Source organism: Anneissia japonica, unplaced genomic scaffold (assembly GCF_011630105.1).
Source record: "Anneissia japonica isolate Jap-2015-1 unplaced genomic scaffold, ASM1163010v1 scaffold3867_len840240_cov202, whole genome shotgun sequence".
Taxonomy (NCBI): domain Eukaryota; kingdom Metazoa; phylum Echinodermata; class Crinoidea; order Comatulida; family Comatulidae; genus Anneissia; species Anneissia japonica.
Genome location: NW_022715965.1, coordinates 352,282 through 379,720, shown reverse-complemented (window position 1 = coordinate 379,720; position 27,439 = coordinate 352,282). Strand labels below are relative to the sequence as shown.

The window sequence follows — 27,439 nt, the reverse complement described above, 5'->3', positions numbered from 1 at the left end:
CTTACAAACATTAAATGTACAGTACTGGAATATTGTAATGATGTAGGTGTGCCCGAGTAAAGAAAAGCGATAGATTCGTTCCATTTCTCTAATAGCGTTTATGGACAGGAGAGGGCGCTATGCCAGTAACTATAAATACTATATGTTCATCCTTCACTCCTCCTTGGTTCTGTGAAATCAAAACGATAAACAAATAAAACTCAAAGAAATAAAAGTCAAATTGGATAGCTTTATTCGACTTCAACAGGTTTGACATCTATTAATCCAATTTTTGTGAGTGGAGATAACATTTCTGATAATTTTCATTTTATCTCTCCAACTTTTACAAAATTATATACAATAAAAACTTAATACATAATATTTTAGATACTAAAATTCTATATTTATATTTCCATTTTTGATGTTTTTTTTTCTGATGCTAGTATTTTAGATAGAAATGCGAGATTAAAAATAGAATAGGATAGGACCAATTATAATGTTCAACGATTCAAAACCATTTTAATCATGAGTTAAATCCCCACTCTATCTTCTACCATCACAACAACTCAGCTTTAGTACACCCATATTTTTCCCAAAGCTCAGAAGCCTTCATCAGAATTACATCACAATGGTCGCAAGGTAGCTGAAAGATGAAATTAATATACTGTAAGTTGACTGTCTGATAACCTGTTGGTTGGATGCCAGCTTGATCATTTCTAAAAGTATAAAAATCTATTACAAGCTACAAAAAAAAAAAAAAAAAAAAAAAAAAAAAAAAAAATGCAAACTTATTGGAACTTATTCTATTATTTTAAAGAATACACACCTTTTCTAAAAACTTTAAAAGATCTTGTTGTTTTTTGGTATTTATCAGTTGCATTTTGTAAGTGAGAAAAATAGCTATGGCAACAAAGACGAGGAACTTGCAAGATCCACCAATGAAGCGATCCCATATCCTAAAAAAGAAAATTTTGCTTAATACAAAAGCATTAATTCGTCGCTCACATCACGAACTAACACAATCAAAGTAGATTGTGTTAGTTCGTGAAATCACAGTAGCGCGTCAAAACGAGCGCGTATTGGTTGTCAAGCAATTTTGTATTCTTTACCACACAAAAAGTCCTTAACGACAGCAGCGATTTCACGAACTAACACAATTGAATTTAATTGTGTTAGTTCGTGATGTGAGCGACGAATTATTTCTGCAGATCCACAGAAGTAAAATTTTACTGAGCAAGAAATAGATAAAATCAAATAAAATGAAAATGGAAGAAAATAATAATAATTTAATTGCAGTATAAAATATGTGATTGTTCAGTGGATGCAGTTCAAGTTTGACCGTTTGACCTTAAGGTCAGTAGTTCCACAATTTTGCTGTACATCCCGCTTTCGTCCTTGGGCAAGGCACTTTACTTTTGTTCCTCTTTAACCACCCAAGAGTATAAATGGGTACCAAAGAGAATGTTGTGGCATTGGATGTACTCAGCTAGATATGATCCCCAGGAAGCAGAGAATGTGGCACTTTTTGACTTCAATTAAATCCAGATGCTGGCTGCGTTTTAAACAGGTGTCTTCAGCACAAGAAGAAACAATACCTTTCAACCAATCGCTCACTTCAAATTTGGTCTCTTGTTTTGAAGTTTTGCTTATTTGATGTTTACTGTACTTTTAAAATTTCTCTGTTTCAATTAATTGTATTTTTAAATCAATTAATGAAAATTGTATTACCTTTCGACAGTGCTGACTGGAAACACAGAGGAAAAAAGCGACTGGAACCATTTTTGGTATGGCAACCTCTTAACACATTTTAAGGCCTCCAAATGTTCATACAACACAGGATCTTCCTTTGTAAGGTAACTAATGAAAGAAGACGGCTGTGGAGAAAATAATACAATAAAACAATAAAATATAGAAAAACTAAGAAATTGATAGCATTCTTAATACTATGGAAGACACATTGGAAGCAGTTTGGTGCAGTCGATATGGATTGGTTTCCCAACCTCGAGGTCAGGATTTCAATCCTTCGCTGTGCATTTTGCTTGTGTCTTGAGCAAGGCACCAGCAAAGCACTGGGAGTAACCTGCAGTGAACAAGCATCCCACCCAGGGGGAGCATCACACTTATCTAATTCAAACTACCTGAAACTGGAGGTAAGTATCCTATGAGCCCTGTGGCTCTGGAATATTAACTTATGGAAGGCACATGGTGCAATAACTGACCAGAGTTTAATGCACAAAGACTCACGGATCTCTATTCCATGAAATTTAAAAATGGAAGAGTAAATCTGGAAGAAAAAAAACAAGCAACATTTTTGGGCATTAATAGTTCGGATCACATTCTTTACATAGAAAAGGACCAATGATAATGTTAATGACTCATATAATTACCATTGTTTCTAAGAGATCGGCATGCTTTTCTCGGAGTTGATATATTCTAAAAGCCAACCAATAAGCATCGTCGAAATCCTCAGTCATATCACACGTTGCCGTAGCAACATCGAGGGATATGATGGAGTCTTCAATATCATGCTGAAAGTTACAGAAAGAAACAGTTATTATTTATATAAAGATATACTGTGTCTACTAATGTAATAAGCCTGAACTACAAGACAGAGATAGTTTAACCAATTAGTTAAGTGGGTGTCTTTAAGCATAGTTTCAGTTTTATAGGGTTACATCACTTTTTTTTTATTTTACCAAACTTATCAAACTCAAAGAGTTCAATCACCAGCACTGTACAAAGTATAATTAATATTATTATATTATTATTATTATTATTATTATTATTATTACTATCATTATTATTATTATTTATTATTATGATGATGATGATGATGATGATGATGATGATGATGATGATTGTTATGATTGTTATGACGATTATAATGTTAAATCTGGAGAGAACAATGATCCCATACAAGATTTTCATCTTCAAGTGGTAATAGCCCCTCTTGTAGAAGAAACATTTTAAAGATGACCTCTGCCTCAGATGTTTCATCATTGATGATATTCATGACCTTAAGTGACCTCTGGAGATCATTACATTGCTGAGTTCTCTGGTTCCAAACAAACTGATGGACTGATTGATGGACCGGTAGAATTCCTGAACAAATAAACCACAATAATAATTTCAATTACAATAACAACCAAAATACTTTAATTATAAAAATAATGTAAAATGGCCTTTTGTTATTAATTATTGATGAATGTGTGTTGATGTTGCTGAGCATAGTTGTAATGATGGTGATGATAGACTGTTGTCATGCAGGAAAGAAGCAATCTTCTTCTGGAAGAGTTTGTATAATTTTGCCTTTTTTTTTATATTATAGAACCATAATTTATACAGCGCCTTTCACAATCCACAGATTTTACAAGCGATTATACAAGGCACTTTCATCATTATTTCCCTGGTCTCTGGATACTGAATTGGAAGATCCGCACATAGTGCAACTTTCTCTGCTCCTTGAGGAGTATCCCTGGTCATTGCTGCTTGAACACGCACGACTCATACATTCAACGCCATACCATCTTATTACCAGGTACCCATTTATACACCTGGGTAGAGAGAGGCAAACGCAAGCAAAGTGCCTTGCCCAAGGACACAAGCAATGCGACGAGCGTCGGTCACGAACTTCCGATTTCACAATCGGAAGTTCAACACCTTACACGCTGCGCCACATGCTAATGTGAACCCCGCAATATGACCTTTGTTACGGTCGTTTATCCGTCTACATTTTTTATCATCTACTGTTATACTGTACAGGGTTGTGGCCACACTTGTTCCTTTATTTTCCATAGATGTTCATAGTTTCTGTCTCCCACCTGTGTGCAAGTTTGTATAGAATCAGGGGCGGATCCAGAATATCCCCCTACTAGATCCACGCCCGAGAATCATGTGACAAAACAAAATTCAACCACAAATGCATACAGGTCTCCCTTCAATTAAAGACCACTTTTGGAACCGGGCTTTCCATGGTCTTTCGCAGCTTTGGTTTGTAATTAGAATAATAAAGATAAAAGACAGTGTTAAAATGGGACGACAGAAAAATGGTCTTTAATTGGAGGTGGTCTCTAATTGGAGGTGGTCTTTAATTAGATGGAGAATAAGTGTCCTAGTGCACATTACCAAGTAAGACTTTCCATACAAGCTGACGGTACATAACAGGAACTGGAAATCTCTGACAGAACACAGCCAGCTTCTGATCATCTAAACATAAAATGAAAAAGACTTGCACACAATTAAAAGACATTTACTGGCAGCAGAAAGCAGACTCCAGGGGAGGGGAAAAGATTTTGTTTGGCGGAAAAATAAAGACAAATTTGCTACAAAGCATTATAGCCAAGGATTATAGCCCAAATAAGAAAGATTTTGGAAGAGGGTGCCCACAACAGATAGGGAGGGACCTTACAGTGGCAGCACCAGTGATTGAGTATAATGCTAAGATATCTCAAAACAAAGTTAAATTTCCGAGATTTTTCTACAAGGCACCAGACTGTGTACTACCCCAACCACTGTCCAGAGCTCTGCCAGTGCCAGGGCTACAAAAGCCTCTACAGTAAAGGCCTAGTTGGCTGCCGACACCTTCGGACGCGCTGAATTTTGTATGGAGTGCCATTTGGGCATTATCCCACACTACATATATTCCATTTTAAGCCTTCAATAAATTTCTACATGTACTATTTCTGGAAAATAACTATAAAAAATCGGAAAAAAACTTCCCCACTAACAGTTTCCCACGGTACTCTTGAGTGTAAGCGACATTTTTGAATGCCATCTTCAGGAATGTGGGCTCATTACTGGAAAAGACAGAAGTAGGTCAGATGCTAAAAAATAGACTAGCTATTTTTAGGTACAAACACGTGAGATGGCAGTGAAATGTGTCACATGAGTTCATGTACTGTACTTAATCATATCATTAACTTTGAATCGTCTGCTACTAATATAAAATACACATATAAATGGAAATATAGTAAAATATAGAAAATAAAAACCATCATTATTGATGTTTCAACTGTTTCCTTCCTCCACTTTATATCTATATTTCTATGATTTTAATTATACAACAAATTTATAAGCTTTAAAAAATGAAAAAATAAAAAAATCCCAAAAATGTCCCTGGCTTGCCTACATCTGATAACTAAGCCTCATCATAAAGCCCAGCCTGGCCGAGCACAAGTATGCTATCCCGGCGAGACCATCCGCCAAGCATGCCTCTCCATTCTGATGTGCACGATGGACGACATGACGTGGCGTGGGCCTAGCTAGACCTAACTAATCCTGAACAAAAAGATAACAGACTACCTAGTGGGTCATCTTTTAGGAGAATCTGTAGAGACTTCTTTTCTTCAACTCCACGAAATCCAACTTTTTCATAGTAATGTGACCGGAAGTTCCTATCTTCTGTCATTTCGAAGTTAAGATTAGCGTAAGCCTAGGCTAGGCTAGCCCAAAGCCCATTCGCACACGTCTCTCTCCCTCTCCCTCTCTCTATCGAGTGTCGACAAAATAATAATATTGACTAAATAGACTCATTGCCTGCCGTCCTGTGGTGGATACAGACATGCTGCGACAACATCAATTTACTAATTGAAATATAGGCCTATAGGCCCCTAATAAATAAATGAATAAATAAATACAAAGAGAAGCCATTTAGACTGAAATTCATTCATTATTTTGTTGTTTTAATAAAACGTCAGGGATAAAGGTAGGTTACAGGCTGACAAGTAGTCAAATGCAAGAAGTACCGTAAAACTTCTATCCAATCATTAAATAGTATGGATCTGTATATTTTTCACTCATATAATTTTATAATGGCATTGCAAATAAAATAAAACATGTAGAAAATGAGTTCCTAACTTACCAGCAAGGAATGACATCCACCGCAGTTTTAATGATGCCAAGAAGGACGTTTGTTCAGAATTTTAGAATAGAATTAAGTTACTGAGTAGATGTACTGCCTGTATTACTATTAGCTAAACATATTGAAAAATTCAATCCCATATTTGAATCGCCTAATTTGTACATAGTATAAGTAAGTTATTAACTGAGCTAAGCTGAGACTCGGAAAATTCTTGAGACTTTCATCAATATAGGCATAGGCCTACTAATAATAATAATACCGTACATGTTTTCTTACCTAAAAACACGAATTAAATTATTTATAGCTAATACAATAACAATATTTTTTATTTGCAAATAGTGTAAAATAATTAATGAAAAAACCGAAAGGTCCACTGATTAATCTCAGATTAGATAGTATAATACATACTCCAAGTATCGAAATGCACGCCATCGTGTCGGGATTCAATATTTCGACATTAATTATGTCATCATCATTCCTGATGATACAAATAGAAGCCATTTAGACTGTAATTCATTCATTATTTTGTTGTTTTAATAAAACGTCAGGGGTAAAGGTAGTAGGCTGACAAGTAGTCAAATGCAAGAAGTACCATAAAACTTCTATCCAATCATGGATCAGTATGGATTAAGCTGTATATTTTTCACTCAGGCAAATATAATTTTATAATGGCATTGCAAATTAAAATAAAACATGTAGAAAAAGAGTTGCTAAATTATGTCATCATCATTCCTGACGATGACATAATGTCGAAATATTGAATCCCGACACGATGGCGTGCATTTACATACTTGGAGTATGTATTATACTATCTTATAATTACTGAAGTTTTTAAAAAAAGTATAATAATGACTGATAATTGATTGTTTTACAATGTTTCTATCGGTAAACTATTGTACTCTTTTTTGAATAAATGTTAGAAATCACGTCACAAGTTCAGGATTCGATGTCGAATTATGAGGCCTTCACCTCTGGTATAGTTCTCAAAATTTATTAACACGTAAAATAAAAATATTATGACATTTATTATCAGATATTTTTAAAAATATATTTCTTCCTATTATTCTTCATGTTGTTCTTTTAAAACGTTATTTTGCATTCATTATTAATACTAAATTAATGAACATAAGCAAGCCTAGCCTACCTACCGGAACTTTATTATGTTTATTGTATACTCAGTTTAACACAATACAATTTTCTAAATTCAAAGCAGAAGTTAGCTGGTTTCGCCACTCTAAACCCACTACTGAACTTTCTACTACGATTGAATATCTTGTTATGGAGCAAGAAACCTCGTTGTTCCTGCCTATTACCCAGGGCCGTCAGAACCGCACCTGGCACACCGGCTGGCCGGACCACTTCTTCACAATTCTTTCGTTTTTATAATACGCTTCGCATTGACATTTTAATGTTATATAGTTAAATAAAAATCCATTATGCGCTTGTGTTTTTGTATTGCCAATCTACATTTCAACTTTTTTAACATTCGTTAATTTTTAATAAAAAGAAAAAGATTGATTTTGAAAATGTTTAGAGGTTAGAGTTGGCCAAATTGATTACTTGCAATAACAACTTAAAAACCCCTAAAGTGAAGGAAATTGATGTGCTATTTCAACCGGTAAGGCAACATTTTTCAATCGTGGTACGATACATGGACCAGAGGTGGAGAATACGGTACTTGCCATTGGGGAGCTCTTTGTCTCATCGACAAGGATTAGAAAACTGCTTAAAAATAGTAAATTATTTCAGTATAATATAATATTAAATTGGATATAAATTAGTGAAATCATCAAAAATATCTATAAATATAGTTACATGAAATTCAACTGCTGGAAAGATTAAATTAAATTAAACAACAGGAGACCGCAAATTGTATTAAATGATTATACACAAGAACGCTCATCGTGCGTTTGGACAAGGAATGGCTTCTAAAATATCAATGTCTTAATAATTCTTATTCTGGCTCCTGGCAAGTTTAGAATATTGCGCCCTCTAAAGACTCCGTACTAAAATGAACCCTTGTATGTATTTGTATTGTACTTCTTCACTTCCGGTTTAATAGAAAGAAAACATCAAAAAAGGAGGGTTCAGATAGGGAGTTACTTGACAGAAAGTGCCAATAAATGTCAACAATGACTTATATTTCATGCACAGTTCGATTATGAAAATGAGGGTTCTGTAATTAACGGTAAGTTTCAATCATTTTATTATGTTTTGATTGCATAATTAGCCTATACTTGCGAAAGCTAGGCTTGCTTCACACTCAGCATGTATGATGGGTACTTCGCATGGAATTTACTTAGCATGATGATGACTTCTATTTCTACTGCATAGGGAAGGCTCGCCTATTTTATTTGTTTAGTAGACTAAAAGGCCTAGCTGTTGGGGGCCTAGATAGAGCATCTACAGTCTGCAGAGAGGACTAGCTGTAAAACAGTGCTTTGTTTTTGTGTTTTAGAATTTGTGTATAACAAAAAACACTGTGGGTAAAGCAAATGTGACGTTTTTTGTTTTAGTCAAACATTTTACCGGTAATTAAGAAAGAGGCCTAAAAAGATAGGAATGTTAAAAAAGTCCATCACCACACAAAACTATGTCTTCGGTTACGAAATTCTGGTTTCTTATAATGATAACGATACACTGTACTGTAAAGACATCTTTGTATAGTATAAATTGCCATCAAATTAAAAATACAATTGTGCAACTAAATTCTGAATTGGAGTTTGTATCAAACTTGATGATGATATGGCCGCTGGAAATATACATGGTTCTTGTCAGTACTTCTCAAAAAATTGATGGATTTTTGTTAACTTTTGTCTTTCATCACAGTATGGGTCAAAGATCACATGTCTATTTAAAATATGGGTGCGTGGTGGTCCACGATGATTATGGTTTGAGTGCATGTCACAGTGAAGTACGTCAGATTTTCATGAATATATAAACAGAATTGAATCAAAAGTATCGTCAGCTGTACTCTAACTAATTTACCTCTGTGGTTTTTTTTTTTTTTTTTTTTTTTTTTTTTTTTTTAAAGAGACAAATATGGAAGATGGTTTTTTTTTATGCCTGGCCTAAAATCGCGAGTGGCTGGCTGACGGGAAACCTTTTAATATGTGTTTCCAGTGACCTAAAGAGAAAATATTAAACATAACATGACAAATAATTCAAATTAATTACAAATCAGAAACATACATTAGTAAGGTTCTCATAGTGTGAAAGTAAGACAAACCCAACAATTGCAGCTATTTTTCCTAATTTTTCAGGTCTTGCATATCAATGACTACCAAACAGTTTTTCTGTGGAAATTGGTTTTATTCCTCTTTAGTCTTGATATATCATTACTAATTTAAAATGCAATTGACACTTACGTCACTAATGGATCCCAAATGTGCAATAATTGAAAATTGTTCTTGAGTTTTTAACAGAAAACAAAAAAAATCAAGCTAAATACCTATAGCTTGTTTGTTCTTGTTTCAAAACTATATATATATCATCGTAAACATACAATAAGTGACTGAAAGTGTAATAGAGATACAAAAAAACAGCTATTGAAAAAGGATGAAATGAATGAATTGATTCGGCACGAGCCAATTAATCCTTGTAAGATTTAGTTTCCATTGGGGTCCCTATGTTTTAAATATATTAAATATGGATGGACATACTAATCCACAAATAACAATAATAATAACATGAACAATAACAATTTTAATAATAATCATTATTATAACTATTACCATCATCATCTTTATAATAATAATAATAATAAAAATAACAACAACAACACAACAACAATAACAATAATAATTAATAAAAATAATAATAATTAATAATAATAATAATAATAATAAGTTAATACTTTCTCAGGAAATAAGCATGACTTTGTGTTATTCTAGATATAAAATTTTTTTTTTTTAAAGTTTTTTTTATCATATTTTTTTTTCAGTTTATGTTTGAAAATGTCTTTAATGGTAATTCCCTTGAAATAGGTAGTGCATTCCAATTACTTATGCTATGGAAAAAAAAGAGAATATTGTAGGTGATGAATGTTTGAATTTGGGTACAACAAAGTCATGCCCAGTTGTTCTAACACTAAGTTTATATTTATTGCATCCAAACCAATAACAGGATGGAAATACAACATATTTATTTACTAGATTCAAAATTGTAATTTACTGCACTCTACATGCCTAAATACATGCTTCTAATATTAGTAGACTAAATTGAATGAAAGCATTTCATTCCACTGTACTCTACCCATGGAACTACTTATTCTACAATAGCCACATTTAAAGACTTTTTGCACATATTTACTCAACAAAACATATATCCGTAGAAACATTACTGTGTACTCCATCAGTTGTTATCAATATTTAGATTTCTACACCATCCACATATTTTTTTTTTTACACAGAAAATTTACTCAACACTCAACAATAAATATATTTGCAGAACTTAACCACCATGTACTCCACATCCATTGTGTATAGATGTTTAGAATTTATTTGCATAGAAAATTTACTCAACAAACTTCACCGCTGTGTGCTCCATCTTTATTTATTTTTTTTTTATTTTCCCGTTATTTAGAGTAAAAAACATTAAGCAGATGGTTACGAAATTGTATGCAAAATTTGGAAAGGAATCTGCACCAAATTTTCAAAGTGCTGTAACAAATTTCACGATTGCTTAGGAATATCCCCCTTTAGTAAGCCCTATGACACTTTTCTACATTTTACTGTGTCTGTTATTTTTAATGATAAAAATAATGTTTTATGATGAAACTTCATCCTCTTATTTATTTAAAAGAAAGGTGCCAATACATTATTAATAATAATGAGGAAATGTTGTACACTAGTTTTTTTTTTTTTGCACTCCTACAATTTGGCTATGTTCATACACACTATGTAGCGGTTAGCAGGATCCAGATTACAAACATATGAGCTCACCGTTGCGTTCATATACGAGAATCCCCGATCCAGATATAAAGAACATGACAGCGGGATCACTCGCAAATTGGAAATGCGTACATCTGATAGGTCGATGATAGAAATGAGGTCAACTTACTAACCGATAGCGCTCGCTAACCGTATCCAATTCATAGTAACGATTAGCGCTAACCAATCGATCGGGTGTGCTAGCGGTTAGCTCTCGATCTGGATGTTAAGGTTCTAGTGTGAACATACCCTTTAGTTCTAAGCCTTACCATATGTTGAAAGAAACCCTTTCTGAATTGTAACATGATCCCTTAGACTTGTGACACTAACAGGAAAGAAAGTGGTTACTTGTAACCTGAATTGAAGTATTAAAATTGGAAGGAAGGGAATAGTTATTAATTTTGGCAATGTTATTTTCCAACCAGGAAAAGTGATAGAGTACAGTTTAATCGTTCCTTTTATTTAGGTTTGGCACTAAATTCACTGTTATTGTATTGTTTCCGGCGGCAGTCGGTTTCCTGCTTTTGTGTCTCCCGGGCAATGATGCCAAACGAATAAATAAATAAAAATTTTTTGTCTTGGTACGTGGAACAATCAAGAGAAGTACCAGTTTAAATATTGGCATTTCAAACTACTGTCTCATGAGTAGCTAGCAATAGGCCCTCTTTTTTGGGGGCCTGAAGAGGCAGGCTGGCAAACACAGCATTGATACTGGTGTCTGTGGGTTAATGTTTCTCTAGCTAGTCAAGATTTTTTCGTACCGTACATTGTTTACCAACCCACCAGCTGCTAGATAAATGATTTAAAAAAAAAAGAACAAATATTTGTTGTTGGTTGTTTTGCACCACCATGCAAAATTGAAAATCATACAGGCTATTATTAGCCTCATAATTAGACAATTATAGTCCCTATTAGGGGACACTTTTTCGACCAAAACAGTGTCCACTTAATAGGGGTGTCTCTTGAATAGGTGTTGGCTGTAGTGTTAAAATATGTAGGCTTACTTTTGTTTTGTGGCCAAAAAAGTGCTCCCTTAGATTGCCCACTTTAATAGGGTTGTCTCAAAGGAGGGGTTCTTTTTACTTTAGTTTATAAAGCGTTGTTGAATCCTGTATTGGTAGTAAGTACTTCCTATTGGTTGTGAAGAAATTAAAAAAAATATTTTAACCATTTACAAGTTTACAATTAAAAATGATTCACAAAATTCTTAAATATTAATTATAATAATAATAATAATAAATAAAATAATTTACGGTATGTAAATTTAGTATTTAAACAACTTTTCCATTTGTATATTTTCTGAAAATTGTGTTCCCAGCAGTGAGATTTAAACACATGACCCTTTTACAGCTTTGTAGATGAACTGAAGGGTAGCTAAGTGTTTTAGCTTCAATAAATGAAAGGTATTCCCAAAACAATAATTACAATTTCCTGGTAGCCTGTAAAATCAGAATCACTATAAAAAGCTGATTTATTGTCGTAAAGAGGATGTTGGCGGTTGAGTGAGATGTGAGAATCCTGGATGTGGCAACAGATCTCCCAATATTGATGCAGTACCAGCTGTATAAATCTGTTTAACACCTCCATAGCAACAAAGGCAAAATATAGTTACTATATTGATGGAGTACCAATGCCATTGTCCCTAAAACATTTATTCCCTCATTGTTTTCTAGTTATTGTGAAATAAACCTTAAGTTTCTAAGAGCTTGCACATGTGCCTGTCCACATGAACAGTTTTTGTGATTGAAATTGTGTTGTTCTTTGTCTCTTCAGCTGTAGCCAATGAATAAAATGTTTGCTACACTGCTGGTCAGCCTTTGTTGTTTCATATTAGCCAATAGGATTTTCCCTTATAAACAGTGGACTGAGAAAGTCACCAGGTTTAAATATCAGTCACATCTATAATAAGGACAGATATTCTCTAGACCGTGTCAGTCATTAAGTTGTATGTTGTTTCTGAAAGCAATATTTTGTTTGAACCAAGGGATTTGCTCTGTAATCAACATATTTAATTTTATTACTGTGTTCTCATTGTTGGACTTAAAATGACTGTATCAAACATGTAAGTATAATTCATCTGGATCAACAATAACAACAACATTAGCAAGTTAGCATTTCAGTTTGGCCTTTTGACCATTGCGAATTTTAATTTAGTTAAATATAATTACGCTCGTTTCTTGTATTGTTATGCCTGGCCTAGGCTTCCCGAAGTTGTCAAATTGACAAATTAAAAAACATGTTGTTTACTTTTCCCCCAGTGTTTTTATTGCGGTACTTTTAAGTCAATTACTTATTTGTTATATTACAATTATTAGTATTAGGATAGTAGTTATTCAATGAATTGAATTGACTGAAAACATACAATACAAAATATGTTTCATACATCGCGACCAAACATGTTCGCAGCCGAAACGGTCATTCACCAATCAATCTCTGCACACAATAACATCCAATCAGATTTAGATTGGTGTACCCATAAGCCACTAGCCTGGTTCACTTCAAAGTTAAGCCGCCTATCTTAAATCTTGAAATATGATACGATTTTCCCTAGTTGTGTTCAATGCCAAGTTAGAGCCAGATAAAGCAGCCAGCCAGCTTCCAGGCCATCGAAGTCACTAAACAGGAATTGAGGGAAAACCTGACTGAAAAATCCATGTGGTGGAAAGGCTTGTTTAATAAAATTAATACCAAGGGGTATTTGTAATGACAAATTGTGAACTACTGTGGATCAGGTGTCAGGTTCCACTACTAGCCTAGCTATCCTCTGCCATTGATATACAGTATAGGCTGACGGCGAGCAGGTACATGCAGTATGATCCAACCCACGGTGCAGCAGCGTGGTCTACTATTATAGTAGTAGACTAGGGCCTAGCTAAACTTTGATAAAAAACAAAATTATTTTTCTCCCATTTAACAAAATATTGTTTTAATTCCTATTAAAATGTCTGTATTCTTTATGGACCCTTCTGTCTTAGTTTTTAGATCGCTGAATTGTGTTGTTTACATGCACTTCGCGAAAATCTAGCTTCACGGTGTCAAATAAGTTGCTGAACCCAACATACTTTACTATTCTTCATTGTAAACATATGCGCTCATTTCAACGTCTGGCGTTGGTGGTAGTTCTGAATTAATAGCAATTATTATAGCGGAAATGGTAAACAGTCAGTAAATAAATACAACAAACCTAATTTTATTATAAGAAAAATATATATTATCACTTTGAAAAACGTACGTAATCGGACTATTTTGACATTTGGTCGTTGATGCAAAGGGCAAAGATCATTTGTAAAATCGACTATTCATATTTAAATACTCATAATGTTACAAATAATTTCTGTAAACCAGGCTAATGAGACTACTTGTTGCTGTTGTTAGCATTGTTGGAGTATGTTGTTGCCAGCCAGAAGATGATGATAACAGTTCAACAACAATGCTGGCTTAGATGCCTACGTTATGTGATCGTGTCCTTGAAATCCGAGTCGACTTTACAATTAAGCAGGTTAATTTACTGTTAATCTAGTGAAGTTAAGGCTATGTTCACACACACGGCGTAAGACTGGCGTAGCTTACGCACGGATTAAAATTTCAAAGTGTTCACGCAAATGGCGTTCGCTATATTAACGCTGGCGTTAAACTAGTAGGATAGGCCTATGGGGGAATAGTTTTAAATAATGTACGGGTTCTTAACTGTAGTAAAATTAACAGTGCATCAACTTTTAAATCTGTGAATTGTTCGAAGTAAAATTATATGATTATTGTATTTTAAATGAACAATTTTGCTTTGATTTTTCAGCTAGCATTGTTGGTGTTGCAGGTTTTAATAGACAGTCTAAATATGTTTTAAAATATCTTACAAAACACAATCAACAAATCATATACATTATAACTAAGTAAAATACAATAGAAAAAGAACCCCTTTACCATTTCATTTATAGAGAGCACAGGAAAGAGACCAAAGTAGCTAATATATTGTAATCGTGATTGGTCAATCTCTTGAAATGAGGTAAAATCATTCAAGCATCACTGGCGTTAGCTAATCTGGGGTCTGCAGGTAGCATTAATAATGCCACGGACGTGGCGTAGTGAGTGGCTTTAACAACGCCACTGCCAAGTTCACAGTTTATGTAGACATAATTGACTGGTTCACGTCGAACCTATATCTAGATAAGTGGATGTATATCTAGATATAAGTTTGATGTGAACCAGGCTACTGCCTACTGTATTTTATTTCTTCCTCCACAACAAAGATGGCTACTGGACATAGTCATACATTTCTACTATAGGTTATGCTTTGTCACTCATGGATTTGTGGATGGTCAGAGTAGCTTAGCTCATTTGGCTAAACTGGTGAAAGCCACTGTGTGTGTGTGCACTGAACTGTGGAGATCTTTACATAAAATTTGGTTTCTGGTTCAGTTCTATCCAGGCTTCCCATTGTGTTTTAGGAAGGCTGAAATTTAAGTTTCAAAACATTAGATGAGACCTTTAACACGTTGGCTGCTAGCGACGAGTATACACGCCCGCAGGGTGTTGCTGAGGGCGCCAGGAATGAGTATACTCGTCAAAAACGGGGGAACATTCTAGCGTTTATAACTTCTTTATTATACAATATAGGACCACAGACTCAATGGCTGGTAGTTTGGGAAGATACACCTAGACGATAACATACAAATGACATACTGTATGTTTGTTTGTTGTGTTAGTTGCTGGTAGTACACTCGAGCAGTACAAGTGGGGGCACCCTTTGAACATATACCAACCCATGCAAAACGAGGACGAGATAACACGCACTTGGCATAGTCAGTAAAAAGTTCTATCACAGTGCCATCGACGAGTATACTCGCCCCCTAATATTTTCCCGCCAATTTATTAGACTCATTATTTTGATGATATATGACTAGATAAAATTTCAAAAAAGTATGTTTGTACATGTAAACTTGTTTTGGCACACGGGAAGGAACCGTAAAAAAAGGTCTGGCAGTCAACGTGTTAAGCCATTGGTTGGGTGTGCAATATGGCCCATGATGTGCATGTTAAAAAAAAAAAGTAGCCTACACTCTTCATAAAAGAGTAGAGAATTTCCCAAATATATACTGTATTGTTGTGCAAAAAATGCAAGACGTCACAGACGAGTAAATCCACTCAATGTTTACTTTGTCATGTAAACTGATAACCTCCCAGCAGTATTATGGATCCAGTGACTAGAAGCATTATACCTCCATGCTAGGAGTAATAATAAAGGTTATATTTATACCCCACAAAATAATAGGGTCGCTGCCTAATTCACTACCAGAAGGACCCCACTGGAAATAGTTTGTACATTTTTGGATTAATCTACACTATCTTTGGTGCAATTCACACTGAGAAAAAACCCTTATCTAATCCAGGATGATTGCTAAGAGGTGTTTTGCTTCGTGAATAAAAGTTGAAAAAAAAAAAAAGTCATTCCAACAATAGAATACAAGTGTGGATGAGGAACATATTTATTTTTCAAGCCTATTGTAAATTACACGTTTTAAAAAAAGACCAGTTCATGTAATTAGTATTGATTTGTCAAAAAGTCTTTTTATTTTTGTTTTATATTTTTTTTATGGTTTCTAATCTACACCTCATTAAACCAGTATCTATATAGTGAATGACACTACCAAATGATATTACTAAAAGATATTATTTGAATTTAATTGTATAATAGAATGGGTCTGTCGGAATTGTTGTAGTCGTACTAGGACGAAAATTAGATATTACCAAATGCAAAAAATATTTAGAGATGTTGTTCTCATGTGGATAGGTTTGCTACTAATTGTAATTATTTATTCACAGATTGGGAATTTATAAATTGTTGACTCAGTGCTTTAAACTAGTGCAGTGGCCTGATCTATTATTATTACTTTTCAAAACAGTAATGTGATGGCTGATCATATCAGCTCCCTATTGTAAATGTTAAGCTTCAGATAAATCTGTGTTTGCACTGACCATAGAGAAAATAGAACAGAAGGAGTAACATCGACTTTATCGCTTATCTTTAATCCAATTAAACAGTCAGCTAGTGCCTATTAAATTGCACTACGGCCACCCGCGGAGCTTATCACAGCACTATCTCTTTGTACACACAGCTCCTCGCCGCTTAAGTGTAAACCCCTATAGACGATCTGGCGTTAGTGGAGTACTTAATACACAAACATTAAAACATTAGAATTAAAAAACACATGCGCAGTTCATCATCCACGGTTTGTTTGTGTGCGTGTTGGAGGTCTGTACCTTTGATCTTCGCTCGATGTTACTCCTTCTGTTCTATTTTCTCTATGCACTGACATTCATCTCATATAGATCAATACACTAGTAATATGTATTGTTGAAGATAGGCAGTGGCTGTTATTGTCCATCTTACATCAGTGAATTTGTAAATTATTAATTAGTAAATATAAGATAAACAGTGCTTTTATACAGACTATATTGTTATTGATACACATGCTTTCGACAACACAACATCGTATTTTACGAATTGTAATCAATAATATTCATTTTACCAATGAAACTGAAACCATACAGTAGATCGTGTACAGTAACTATTCTTCTGGCCTTTCCATCATGATTTATTTATGCAACGATTCATCAAAACCATGAAGTGTTTTTGTTGCGATGGGCGATTGGTTTTGTGCCATACAGTATTCACATGTTAGGCTATCATAAGACTTCATCTGTAGTAGGTTTCAATTTTACTCTCTGAAAATAATAGTAAAATTATATTTATATTTGGCATATAATTTGTGTCCGAGTCCTTCAGATATTTCAATACTGACCAACACAAAATCTGAACTCTAAATCGCAGTATTGCATTCTCTATAGAAAAGGGCATCCTAATGTTTTTCCTCACACATGTTTTTTTTTGTATAAAATATTAAAAAAAAGAAAAAAATTATTTTTATAAAACTTTTATGCTTTTTTAGCAGAACTACTTTATTTTGCTAATTTTTGAGATAAAATAAAATCAGTTATTGTCAAATAAAACAACTGGAAATGTGTTTCCTCTGGTAATACAAAGACAAAAATCAATTTACAATTAAAATACATTTGATAAAAAATGTTCATGATGATTTTTGAAAACGACCACTTAAAAAGATAATTAGAATGAAATTGATAACATAGATAAATAATGCATAAAAAACGTTAACAGTATTAAAATGATATACAAAACTGAAAATGCATAAAGGGAATTATGCAAAATTACTTTAGTAAACTAATCTATTGTGAGTTTGTTAAAATGTTGGATATAGAGATATGATATCTATCTAGTGTGGCAGGTACAGGGAACAATAACTATTACCGCGTTCACATGTCTTAGGTCGCTCGCGAGCGAACGATCGGCTCGCGAGTCGGGCCTTCATGTGAACAACCGCTCAAGAGCGGTTTTTGTCGTGGGTGACCCACGACAAGCGGCTCTCGATGCAGCTCGCTCTCGATCCATGTGAACAGCCTCTTGCAAGCGGGTCGCCAGCGAGCTGGGACCTCTTTTGTGTGAAAGCCAATCAGATACAAGCATCTCTCCGGGGTCAAAGTAAGTTTCCTGGCTGGAATTAAGAATGGCGTGGTATTTACCATTTATACAAACTTGAAATCACTTTTAATATAACAACAATAAATCACATAATAATTATGTTTAAAAGTAATATTACTCGTGGATATCGTACCGTATTTAATGACGTACCTGTACGGTGGTGTACCGACGACTAGGCCTACGCTCGGAAGATTTTAAAATACAAATTTTTATAACTTATGATTCGAAGATAAAGGCGAACTTACAATATTTGATAAATACATTTATTTATTTTCAGTGGCTTTCCGAAATAAAACGAGAAAATACAATATAAGTTACAGAAATGCGTTAAACTTGCCGGTTTACCACATAATTGGGAACATCGGGGATCGCCCAAAAATGTCAGGTGGGGACCGTTGGAGGATCGTCGATGCCACCTCCACCCAGGCCTAGGATCAGAAATCGCAGGCCTAGCATGTCGACAACCAATTGGGATGTGACGTAAATCTATTAACGGTCGCCTCGAAAGCGGCGTAACGAACGCAGTTTGGCCATTTTTTTTTATCTAACACAATCTCGCTCACGACCCAGCATCTCAACCGCTCGCGATCGATGGAGACGTGGCTTAAATCTCTCTAAAGTAAACTCTTTTAAAAAATTTTCTTTTTTGTCCTTTGGAGTTTTAAAAAGGTATGAAAAAAACTAACTTACTGTATATGGCTACAAAAACTAATGATTGGCAGATATTTTAAGAATTTAACATCATAGAAATGGTTTATTTACAAAGTGCTGTATAAGGACTTTGTTTTTCTTGTTGTTCTGTAGTTTGTACATCCTTGTTGTAAATTGTAAAAATAGATAATACAGCACAAATTGCAGCTGAGTGCTTCTATTAAAATCTTGTGAATATTCAGTATGAAATTTCGCTAAGCAATATCATCAACCGAAATTTGCAGACCAAGTTATAAGTACAGTATACATTAATGTAATTTTCTGAAGTATTACTTATTACCATATTGCTGATTCTAGATTCTTAATTTCCCAGTTGTATATTTTACACTTCCAAGATCGGTGACCCCACTTTGACCCGTATCCTCTACAGACATTTGACCCTAATTGGAAAGCATTAAGTGAAATGGTTAGCCAATAAGCAGTTTAGTAAATATCTTTTGTAGCTGATTCTTATGGTCTCTGGTGACCTTTCTGATGGTGACTGTCATATGTGCAGATTTCCTTCACTTGAATAATGCATAGTGTTTGTGTGCATGTTTGTTTTTCAGATTCAGTATTTTCAAACATCTGTTTCCATATGATTGTGTATATATAATTCATTGCCAGGCACGGCACATTATTCAATAGATTTTCTCTGGTGTGAAGCCTTGTGGTCAAGACAGAATCGTAAGTTCAAGTGTCAGTGTTTGAAAGGATCAACTTGATTTGTTTTCAGTGTATAACAGCAGTATATTATTTCTCATCTTAAGTAAAATTAATTGTTTTTATGTCCAGGACTTGACATTATTTTTTGATGAGGATACTTAACTATCCTCTATACTAGTGGTAAACTGGTTGGTAAATAATACAAATTTTTTTATTTTAATTTTTTTTCATAAAAGTAATAAAATAAATCTTTGTAGCTGAATTCTGCCAATTTGTTGGCGTTAAACTCGATAAATACCATAGTTTCAAAGAACATATATCTGATTTAAACAATAAAATAAAAAAGAGAGCTGGTTTTTTATTTAAGTTACGGCACTGTGTCCCTGAGGAAACATTGGATATGCCTTACAATTCTTTTAATATTTTACCCAACTTGATTTTTGGTATTGAGGTATGGGGCAGCACCTACGAATTGCATTTAAAACCTTTATTACTCACTCAAAAAATGTGTGCCAGGTGTATTACTTTTTCTAAATTTAGGTCTTATTTTGTACCTTTATTTAAAAAACTTACATTTTAGACGTATTTAGGCTTCATAAATTATATATTTTGAATTTTATATCAGACTTATTTAATAACAGATTACCACATAGTTTATCTGATTATTTTGAAAATACTTGTCATAGTTATGCAACAAGGTTTAATTACGTATATAATTTAGCCATATCAAAATGCCGAACTAATTTAGGTAAATTTAGAATTTCGTATATGGGTGCTAAACTCTGGAATACAATACCTGTTAAAGTTAAGAGAGACTACCTCGAGGAATGTATTTGTTTCAAAACTGAAAAAATTACTTTATTCCGAGTATGAAGATTGATGCATATTTATTTATTTATTTTCATTATTTTATATATATTTATTTTATTCTATTTTATTTATTGGGGCTGGGGGAGTTAAGAAAGGGGCCAAGCTCGATTAGACTTTTCTATTTCTTGGCTCCTATTGTATACCATTTGTTTGTTTTTTGCATATACAATAAAGAAAGAAAGTATAAAGTATTATGTTTCCAACTCTTCTTAGGGTTTGGCAATAATCTCTTAGATCTATTTTTATTTTCCATAGAAATACAGTAGTAGCATAAATTCGCTTTAATTTTATCAGGCCTTATCATAATTCATGTAGTGTTTCTTTTAATGACTATACTTTTGTGATTCATTAGGTCAGTTGTGTTGTTTTGCAGTGTCTCATGTACCGGTAATTGTAAATTATACAGACAATTTTTTAAGCCAGAATTTTGTGCTAACTGAAGTATAACCACTACCATCAACACAGTGTTCTTGCGAAGCCGTTTTAGCTGTCAATTTTACCAGTAAATATAACTGGCCAACCAGTAAAAATTTTGAAATTGTAAAATAATAAAAACCACAGATTAGGCCTACTGTAGGTAGTTTAGGCTGGCCTGCTTTCAATAAATGAACATAATTTTAGTCTGTACCTAGGCTATGACTATGCGTGTTGTTTTTTATCAAAAGAGATAATGCCTTACACTGCGTGCATAGCTGAATTTTTATGGAGAAATTTACCAGTTAAAAGTGTTTCAATTGAGAGAACACTGCAACAGACTTGTTAGCCTCTGTTGTGATGAAGCCATCTGGCCAAGCGGACATGCCTCCAGATTGGTTGATCTGGAGCATCTGATAAGTTTAAGTAGCTCCTTGCTAATGAATGCTTTGTAAATATTTTGTGAACAATTAGGTAATCATGAACCAAGAGACAGCTTGCTACTCAAATATGGAAGGGCTTTGTGGTTAGTATATTATGCTCTCCTCAGTACTTCATATATCTATGTCCTGATAGATTAGTTGTATAGCCCTACTTTACTAAGCTCTATGAGACCTGATTGAATGTAACAATAATATTCACTCCTGCTGAACATGTTTAGTTAATTGACAATGTTTACAGATAAGTAACTATAATAGCATAAGCTAAGATCAAATTTATTGCTCTAAAAAATGGAAATTCAGAAGTTGCATCGATTAAGAGTAAAAAAAGTAACAACACTGACAAAATGCAGTTCAGTACAATAATTACAAGATGGAAGAGATATCAAACAACAGCTATTAATGTAGTACTACTGTACCTGTAATATATTTTTACAACAGCCATTAATGTAGTAATTTTATATACTTTGCATAAATACTGTTTGCTACTATGTTCTAATTGACAATGTAATGTATTTTGAATTAGGCCCAATAAAAAGAAAAGTTAGTTTATCACCCTATTTAGGCTGGAAAAGTGATGAGGGATGGAGGCTTTTTATTTTTATTTTTTATTTTGCTAAAGCCAAATATACCATTGGGTTGCTTGCTGGTGCATTGTTATTTAAAGTAAAATACATGATTGATATAATACAAACAGTATTTGCTAAATTTACTAACAAAATTTTAAAAAAATGAAATTTAAAGATTTTTCCCCCCAAATTTTCCCCACATTTTTTTTAATACCATAGAAAAGAAGACATGCATGCAAGGGTGATAAAATAATTTTTTTTTGTATTAGGCCTTATAATGTGATAAAATGCTACATGTCTGCTCTTTGACGCCTATAGAAATTTCACCTGAGCTGCTCTCTGAGATTGACACATTCCCACTTTAATTGTGGCTATTTATATTATTGTTTTTAAATACAGTATATTGCTACTTTGCTAGGTAACTTATAGTTACCTCCTTCAGCATGTACACAATATTGCACACACTTCTAGAAATAAATCCAAACTGACATTTAAAAAATAGGGTTACAAAGATGTTCTGTCATATGTCTTGTCCCATAAACTATCCTTATTTGTTTATGTTGCATCCTACATAATAATAATATTCTTTGTTTGATATGACTTTGGTGAATGGCTGATTATTTTCTGTAATAACCAAATAGTTATTCTACAATACACTATCATTAGCTGGTCTATACAAAGGTAAACAATGAATAAATATGGATGATTACTTCCTATAATAACCAAATAGTTATTCTACTATACACTATCATTAGCTGGTTTACACAAAGATAAACAAGGAATATATATCAATAAACATTTAAATAATGATTAATAAACTTTAGATACAACATGATCCTTAGGACTGATGTTTTGCCCTACTTGACCTGAATACTCAGTACATTCCCAAATACTTTAAAAAAAAAAAAATCTTGCTAGTGATTTGGATTGAAATCGAACCCACAACCTCCAGGTAATCAGCTTGGTGTCCTGATTATTAGACCACCAAATTTGTGCTTAGTGGCTAGTTTTGAATCTTATCCCTAAGAAGCAGGGGAAACTGTAATGGTATTTTGATGTTGTTTTTGCATCAGGAAATTTAGAGGGAGTGGTGTTTTGTTTTTATTGAACTAAATATCTAAATCCTCAGTATGTTCCTAAATATTTGCAAAATAAAATCTTGCAAGTGATTAGGATGGGAATCAAGCCCGCAACCTTCAGATAACTAGCCTGGAGTCAGGGAGGGCAAAGCATTCACTGCTATTAAATTTCCTGATGCAAAACAACATTAAATCATGAGCCTTAATAAGTACCATCATTGAGAAATGAAATATTCTATTCATCCATGATACAATGCAGTTGTTGAATCATACAAAAGTGTGCACAGATTCAACGGTTCAACAGTCTACTATAGCTGTTGCTGAAGAACTTTTTTATTTAATATAAATTTGAACTCTGATCTGACTTTCGTTGTTTGACTACAGTAGGCCTATAATAAGAATGCAAAATAGATAGTAGGTCTACAATCTTAGCATATATGGCAGTATTAGACATGTGAATAATTAAGTTAAAATAGGCTTAATTAAAACTGTCGTAGAGCAGCCTAATTGAGATCCTAGGTACAGTACAAAGCCTCGACAAGCGCAGTTTTTTTCCAATTGTCGTCATTACCTGTACAATAACATACATTTGAGATGGTGGGGAGATACTTCTTGTTTTAAAAAAAAAAATGTTATTACTGTAAGTTTATTCGCTTTCACTGGAAAATATTTCCTTTGCAATTAAAACGATGTATCTGTTCAGATGTTTTATGTAGGTACATTGGAGAGTCGTTCAAAATTTTCATCATTTTTAGAAGAGTACAAAGCATACTCTTTTCTGTGATCCCTCTCTTCTTCCCATTACAGTACATTATTACATAATATAATGGTGTCATTGTGAGATCATCATTTATGTTCATTCTTATAACGAGTACTGTGTTAACCCCTATCCCTCGCATTTAATATGTTAACATGTTAGACTTATATAGCGCTTAACGCCAACAAGGCCTCTTAAGGGCTTCACATCATTATCCCCGGTCATTGGATTAAATGCCTATGGAACACAATCTCTCAAATTCCATAACATTGCAGCAGCTACATCAGCGCATTTTGGCATTTAACCCTACCAGGTACCCATTTATACTCCTGGGTGGATAGAAGCAATGCAGATAAAGTGCCATGCCCAAGGACACAAGTGAAAGCCCGACCTGAATGTTGGGAAACCAAACCCTTCTCACTGCGCCAAATGATGAAAAATTGATGATTGCTAGTAGTAGTAACCTGACTGAATTTAGTAGTCAATCAAAACATTTCTGTTGAGTCTGTATGCTGTAAGGTAATTTAATTTTACAGAGGTCGTTTTAAATTTCATTAGAGAATGTATCTGGGGGAAAAGACAGATTCTGTTTATGGAATGTATTACGTCTACAAATTGTACAAATTTCATCATTATCCTTCGATTTAGAGTAAGCTTTTATGCTATGATGAGCAACTTTATCAAATAAATCGTTCACTTTTTTTAATGACCAATTTGTTATCCCCAAAATAATCTTTGCATTGTTGAAAATTATGAACTTCCACCACATGAGCCATTGAGGTCCCTCTTGTATTGTTGTGTACAACCGCAGATTATATTGGTAAAATACTGGCATTAATTCTCTTTTGCCAAGTTCCTGAGAGCCGTACCCTAGAGACATATAATAGTTCCATACAGTACCTTCTGTAGGAACAGTAAACATTTGCATCCATTGTTTACCCATAGCTGAATAAGTACTGTTAATCCAACATGATTGAAATTTAGTAAACAATCTTGGATAGACATATGCATACAAGTAAACAACGTGTTGGATGGATGGAATTTGAATGGACAATAATTTAAGTACAGTTTTAGTCTATTTGAATGTTTTTATCAGTATGTTTTGTATCATAGATATTGTCTACAGTATTATTTATATTTTACTAATCTTGTTTAATCTTTTATTTATTGCTGGACTGTACTGTATTCTTGTATTCTTTGCACCTTGTAAAATTGTCAGTGGAAAACAATTTTCAAGATAGGGTTTTAGGGTAGTAGGAATTTTTTTTATGCATCTTAATCACCCATATATAGTCATGATGTGTCTATATGGTCATGATATGTCTATATATGGTCATGATGTGATGTCATCATGACCATATTTAGGCATGTCACATGTTTTGTCAAATAATATTTGATAATCTAGACAGGGCTTATACTTTATAGACCATGAATACTTTTTAATTATTTCATTCATAGATTTTAATAATTTTATTATTTTTTTTTTGCTTTTAGGATTAACAAAATGTTGTGTTAATGTGAAGCGGGATGTGACCTCCATCTTGTAATCCATACACACTGACGTTGGTCTACTTTGCTGGGGCTTAATCAAACTGCCCTGTGAGGGTGCTGTCCTGTTGAGGTCTGGCAGCCAGCTGACTAAGGGTTGCCAAAATGACATCAGTATTAAAATCGACATGTTTTCTACAATGTCAGTATCTTCCAACTCGTAACCAAGCGTATTTCTTAATATATGTATGGCTGCTCCAAGTGCACATAATCAAAGGAGTATTTTTGAATTATGTTCCTGAACAAGGTGCAATAGAGGTCACAGAAGATGACCTAGAGGAGTTCCAAGAACAAGAAGTACTTTCGTGGGCCGTTAAAATCAAAGGAAATGCGCACCGCAAAGAACAAAATAGAACTGACTTGGACGAAAAAGCAGAATTGATTTCATTAGATACAGGATTACTTAATTACGGCCAAGTCGGCGAACTTGCCGAACATTATTTATTTGTGCACGAAAACTATAACCAGTCTTTGAATCGTTCTCTTGATTCTGAGCAGACGGCCGTTATACGTGCTGAAGTTGAGCAAGCGTTACAGGAACACGAAGAGATATTATGGTTTATACAACAAGCTATACGTAAAAGAACTAAAAGAGAATTCCATGATCCGGGCTATGTACGGCAATGGCATCTGGTAAGTTTATAAATGTAGACTAGTGGAGTAAAGAGATTAGTATACCAGGGGTGGGCTTAAAAATGTGTTGGAGAACTGCACCCAAACTTTGATGTTTCCAGTGAGCTTCCAAAAATCTCCATACACTGATGCACAGATGTTTGATGTTTAGCTGTAAACAACAAGGGGTTTTCTAACCAAAGGTGGTTGGCGGTCCACACATGTAGGATTTTTAATTAATTTATTTTTGCGGGTTTTAGTAAAATCACCATTGTGCTGCATGTAGTCCAAGGGGCCCACTTTGCCCACCTGTGGCATATTACTTTCGTTGGCTTTAACTAGTGATAGCCACTTTATATGCATTGAACTTTTTGTATGATTGTTGACGGTGACTAGGCCTAGCATCTCAAAGCTCATCTCTACTGTAACTCTTTCTTGTTAAGGGGTGGCCTACAGTAGCATCTTGACGCCCACCTCTATCTCACTTAATTTATTTATTTTCACGGGCCTTCAAGTCACCGTCGGGTTCGCATGTGACCCATAGGTCGCACTTTGCCCACCTGTTGCTGGGCTCGCGCTAACCGATCGCCAAGTCGCCATAGGCGAAAACTATTGTGGAGTGGCGAAAAAATATCCAACTGCTTTAGCCATTTTGGCGAAGGCTTAAAGTCATGCTTTAGCCACGACAGTTGTGTAATTTGCCTAGTTGTCTAAATTACTGTACTGCACTTTGTGCATACATTGGATATATTGAATTAGGTGTCTAATTGTTGACACTAGCTAGGCCTAGCATCTTGAAAATTGAAGCTCATCTCTAAACTCTTTCTTGTTAATGGGTGGCTAGGCCTATAGTAGCATCGCGAAGCCCATCTTTCTTGTTGAAGGGGTGGAAGGCAGAGATAAGTATGTATCCTTGAAGAACTAAATACTTTCTGTAAGATTCACTCTTTAAATTGCTTTCATTTCTCTATAACATTGATGATGAGAAACACGATGAGAACTGATGATGATGTATTAGGATGTCAATGATGATGATGCCAGCTGTATGTTTTTCAAGATCACTGTATAGCAGTTTACACGGTTTAGCCTAGATTCCGTCCACCCTAAAACTGCATTAAGTTGCAATGTTAGCACCTTAGCTGCTTTACTCATAAGACTAAGAACCTACAGTAAAACAGCATTTATTCATGTACGGTTGTCTTTTTACTAGCACCTTTAATGCAGGGTTGTTGTTAATAGCCGGTAACCGGTAAAAATTGCCGGCTGTCAGAATATTTTATCCGCCTGTAGGCTAGGGCCTAGCATAAAAATTATTTCTATAAAACTCAAAAAAACGATCAATAAATTACTGTATAAGTATAGCCTAGGCCTTGCAATTACTTACTCATCGTTTTACATAAAGAGGAGAAGGCTAGGTATTGTCTTTAGAAACAAAATAAGAAAACAAAGATATCTAAAATTGTAAACAA

General features: G+C 34.2%; 2 protein-coding genes across 2 annotated transcripts in view; one reads left to right on the top strand and one right to left on the bottom strand.

Annotated features, from left to right (window-relative positions):
• Positions 1 to 209: 209 nt before the first annotated feature.
• LOC117109516 (TBC1 domain family member 7-like) lies at positions 210 to 5,480 on the bottom strand. The gene is made up of 7 exons (XM_033251888.1): positions 5,281 to 5,480; positions 4,105 to 4,185; positions 2,897 to 3,081; positions 2,367 to 2,507; positions 1,708 to 1,853; positions 806 to 935; positions 210 to 622 (listed from the first exon to the last, which is right to left on the bottom strand). Exons 1-7 carry the CDS (start codon positions 5,384 to 5,386, stop codon positions 536 to 538), a joined length of 876 nt encoding a protein of 291 aa, XP_033107779.1. The 5' UTR covers positions 5,387 to 5,480; the 3' UTR covers positions 210 to 535.
• Positions 5,481 to 12,658: 7,178 nt separating this feature from the next.
• Positions 12,659 to 27,439, top strand: part of LOC117109509 (proprotein convertase subtilisin/kexin type 7-like) — a 47,385-nt gene continuing 32,604 nt past the window's right edge. Inside the window, exons 1-2 of the mRNA XM_033251880.1 lie at positions 12,659 to 12,832; positions 25,305 to 25,991. Coding sequence (XP_033107771.1) covers positions 25,464 to 25,991 — 528 coding nt within the window. The 5' untranslated portion in view covers positions 12,659 to 12,832; positions 25,305 to 25,463. The remainder of the gene's footprint in view (positions 12,833 to 25,304; positions 25,992 to 27,439) is intronic.

Coding starts and splice junctions, on each gene's coding strand:
- LOC117109516 (XM_033251888.1), bottom strand. CDS start 5,386: ATGACAGAAGATAGGAACTTCCGGTCACATTACTATGAAAAAGTTGGA. Junction 2,508..2,896: donor CACTTGAAGATGAAAATCTT/GTATGGGATCAT, acceptor TGTAACTTTCAG/CATGATATTGAAGACTCCAT. Junction 1,854..2,366: donor CCGATCTCTTAGAAACAATG/GTAATTATATGA, acceptor TTTTCTCCACAG/CCGTCTTCTTTCATTAGTTA.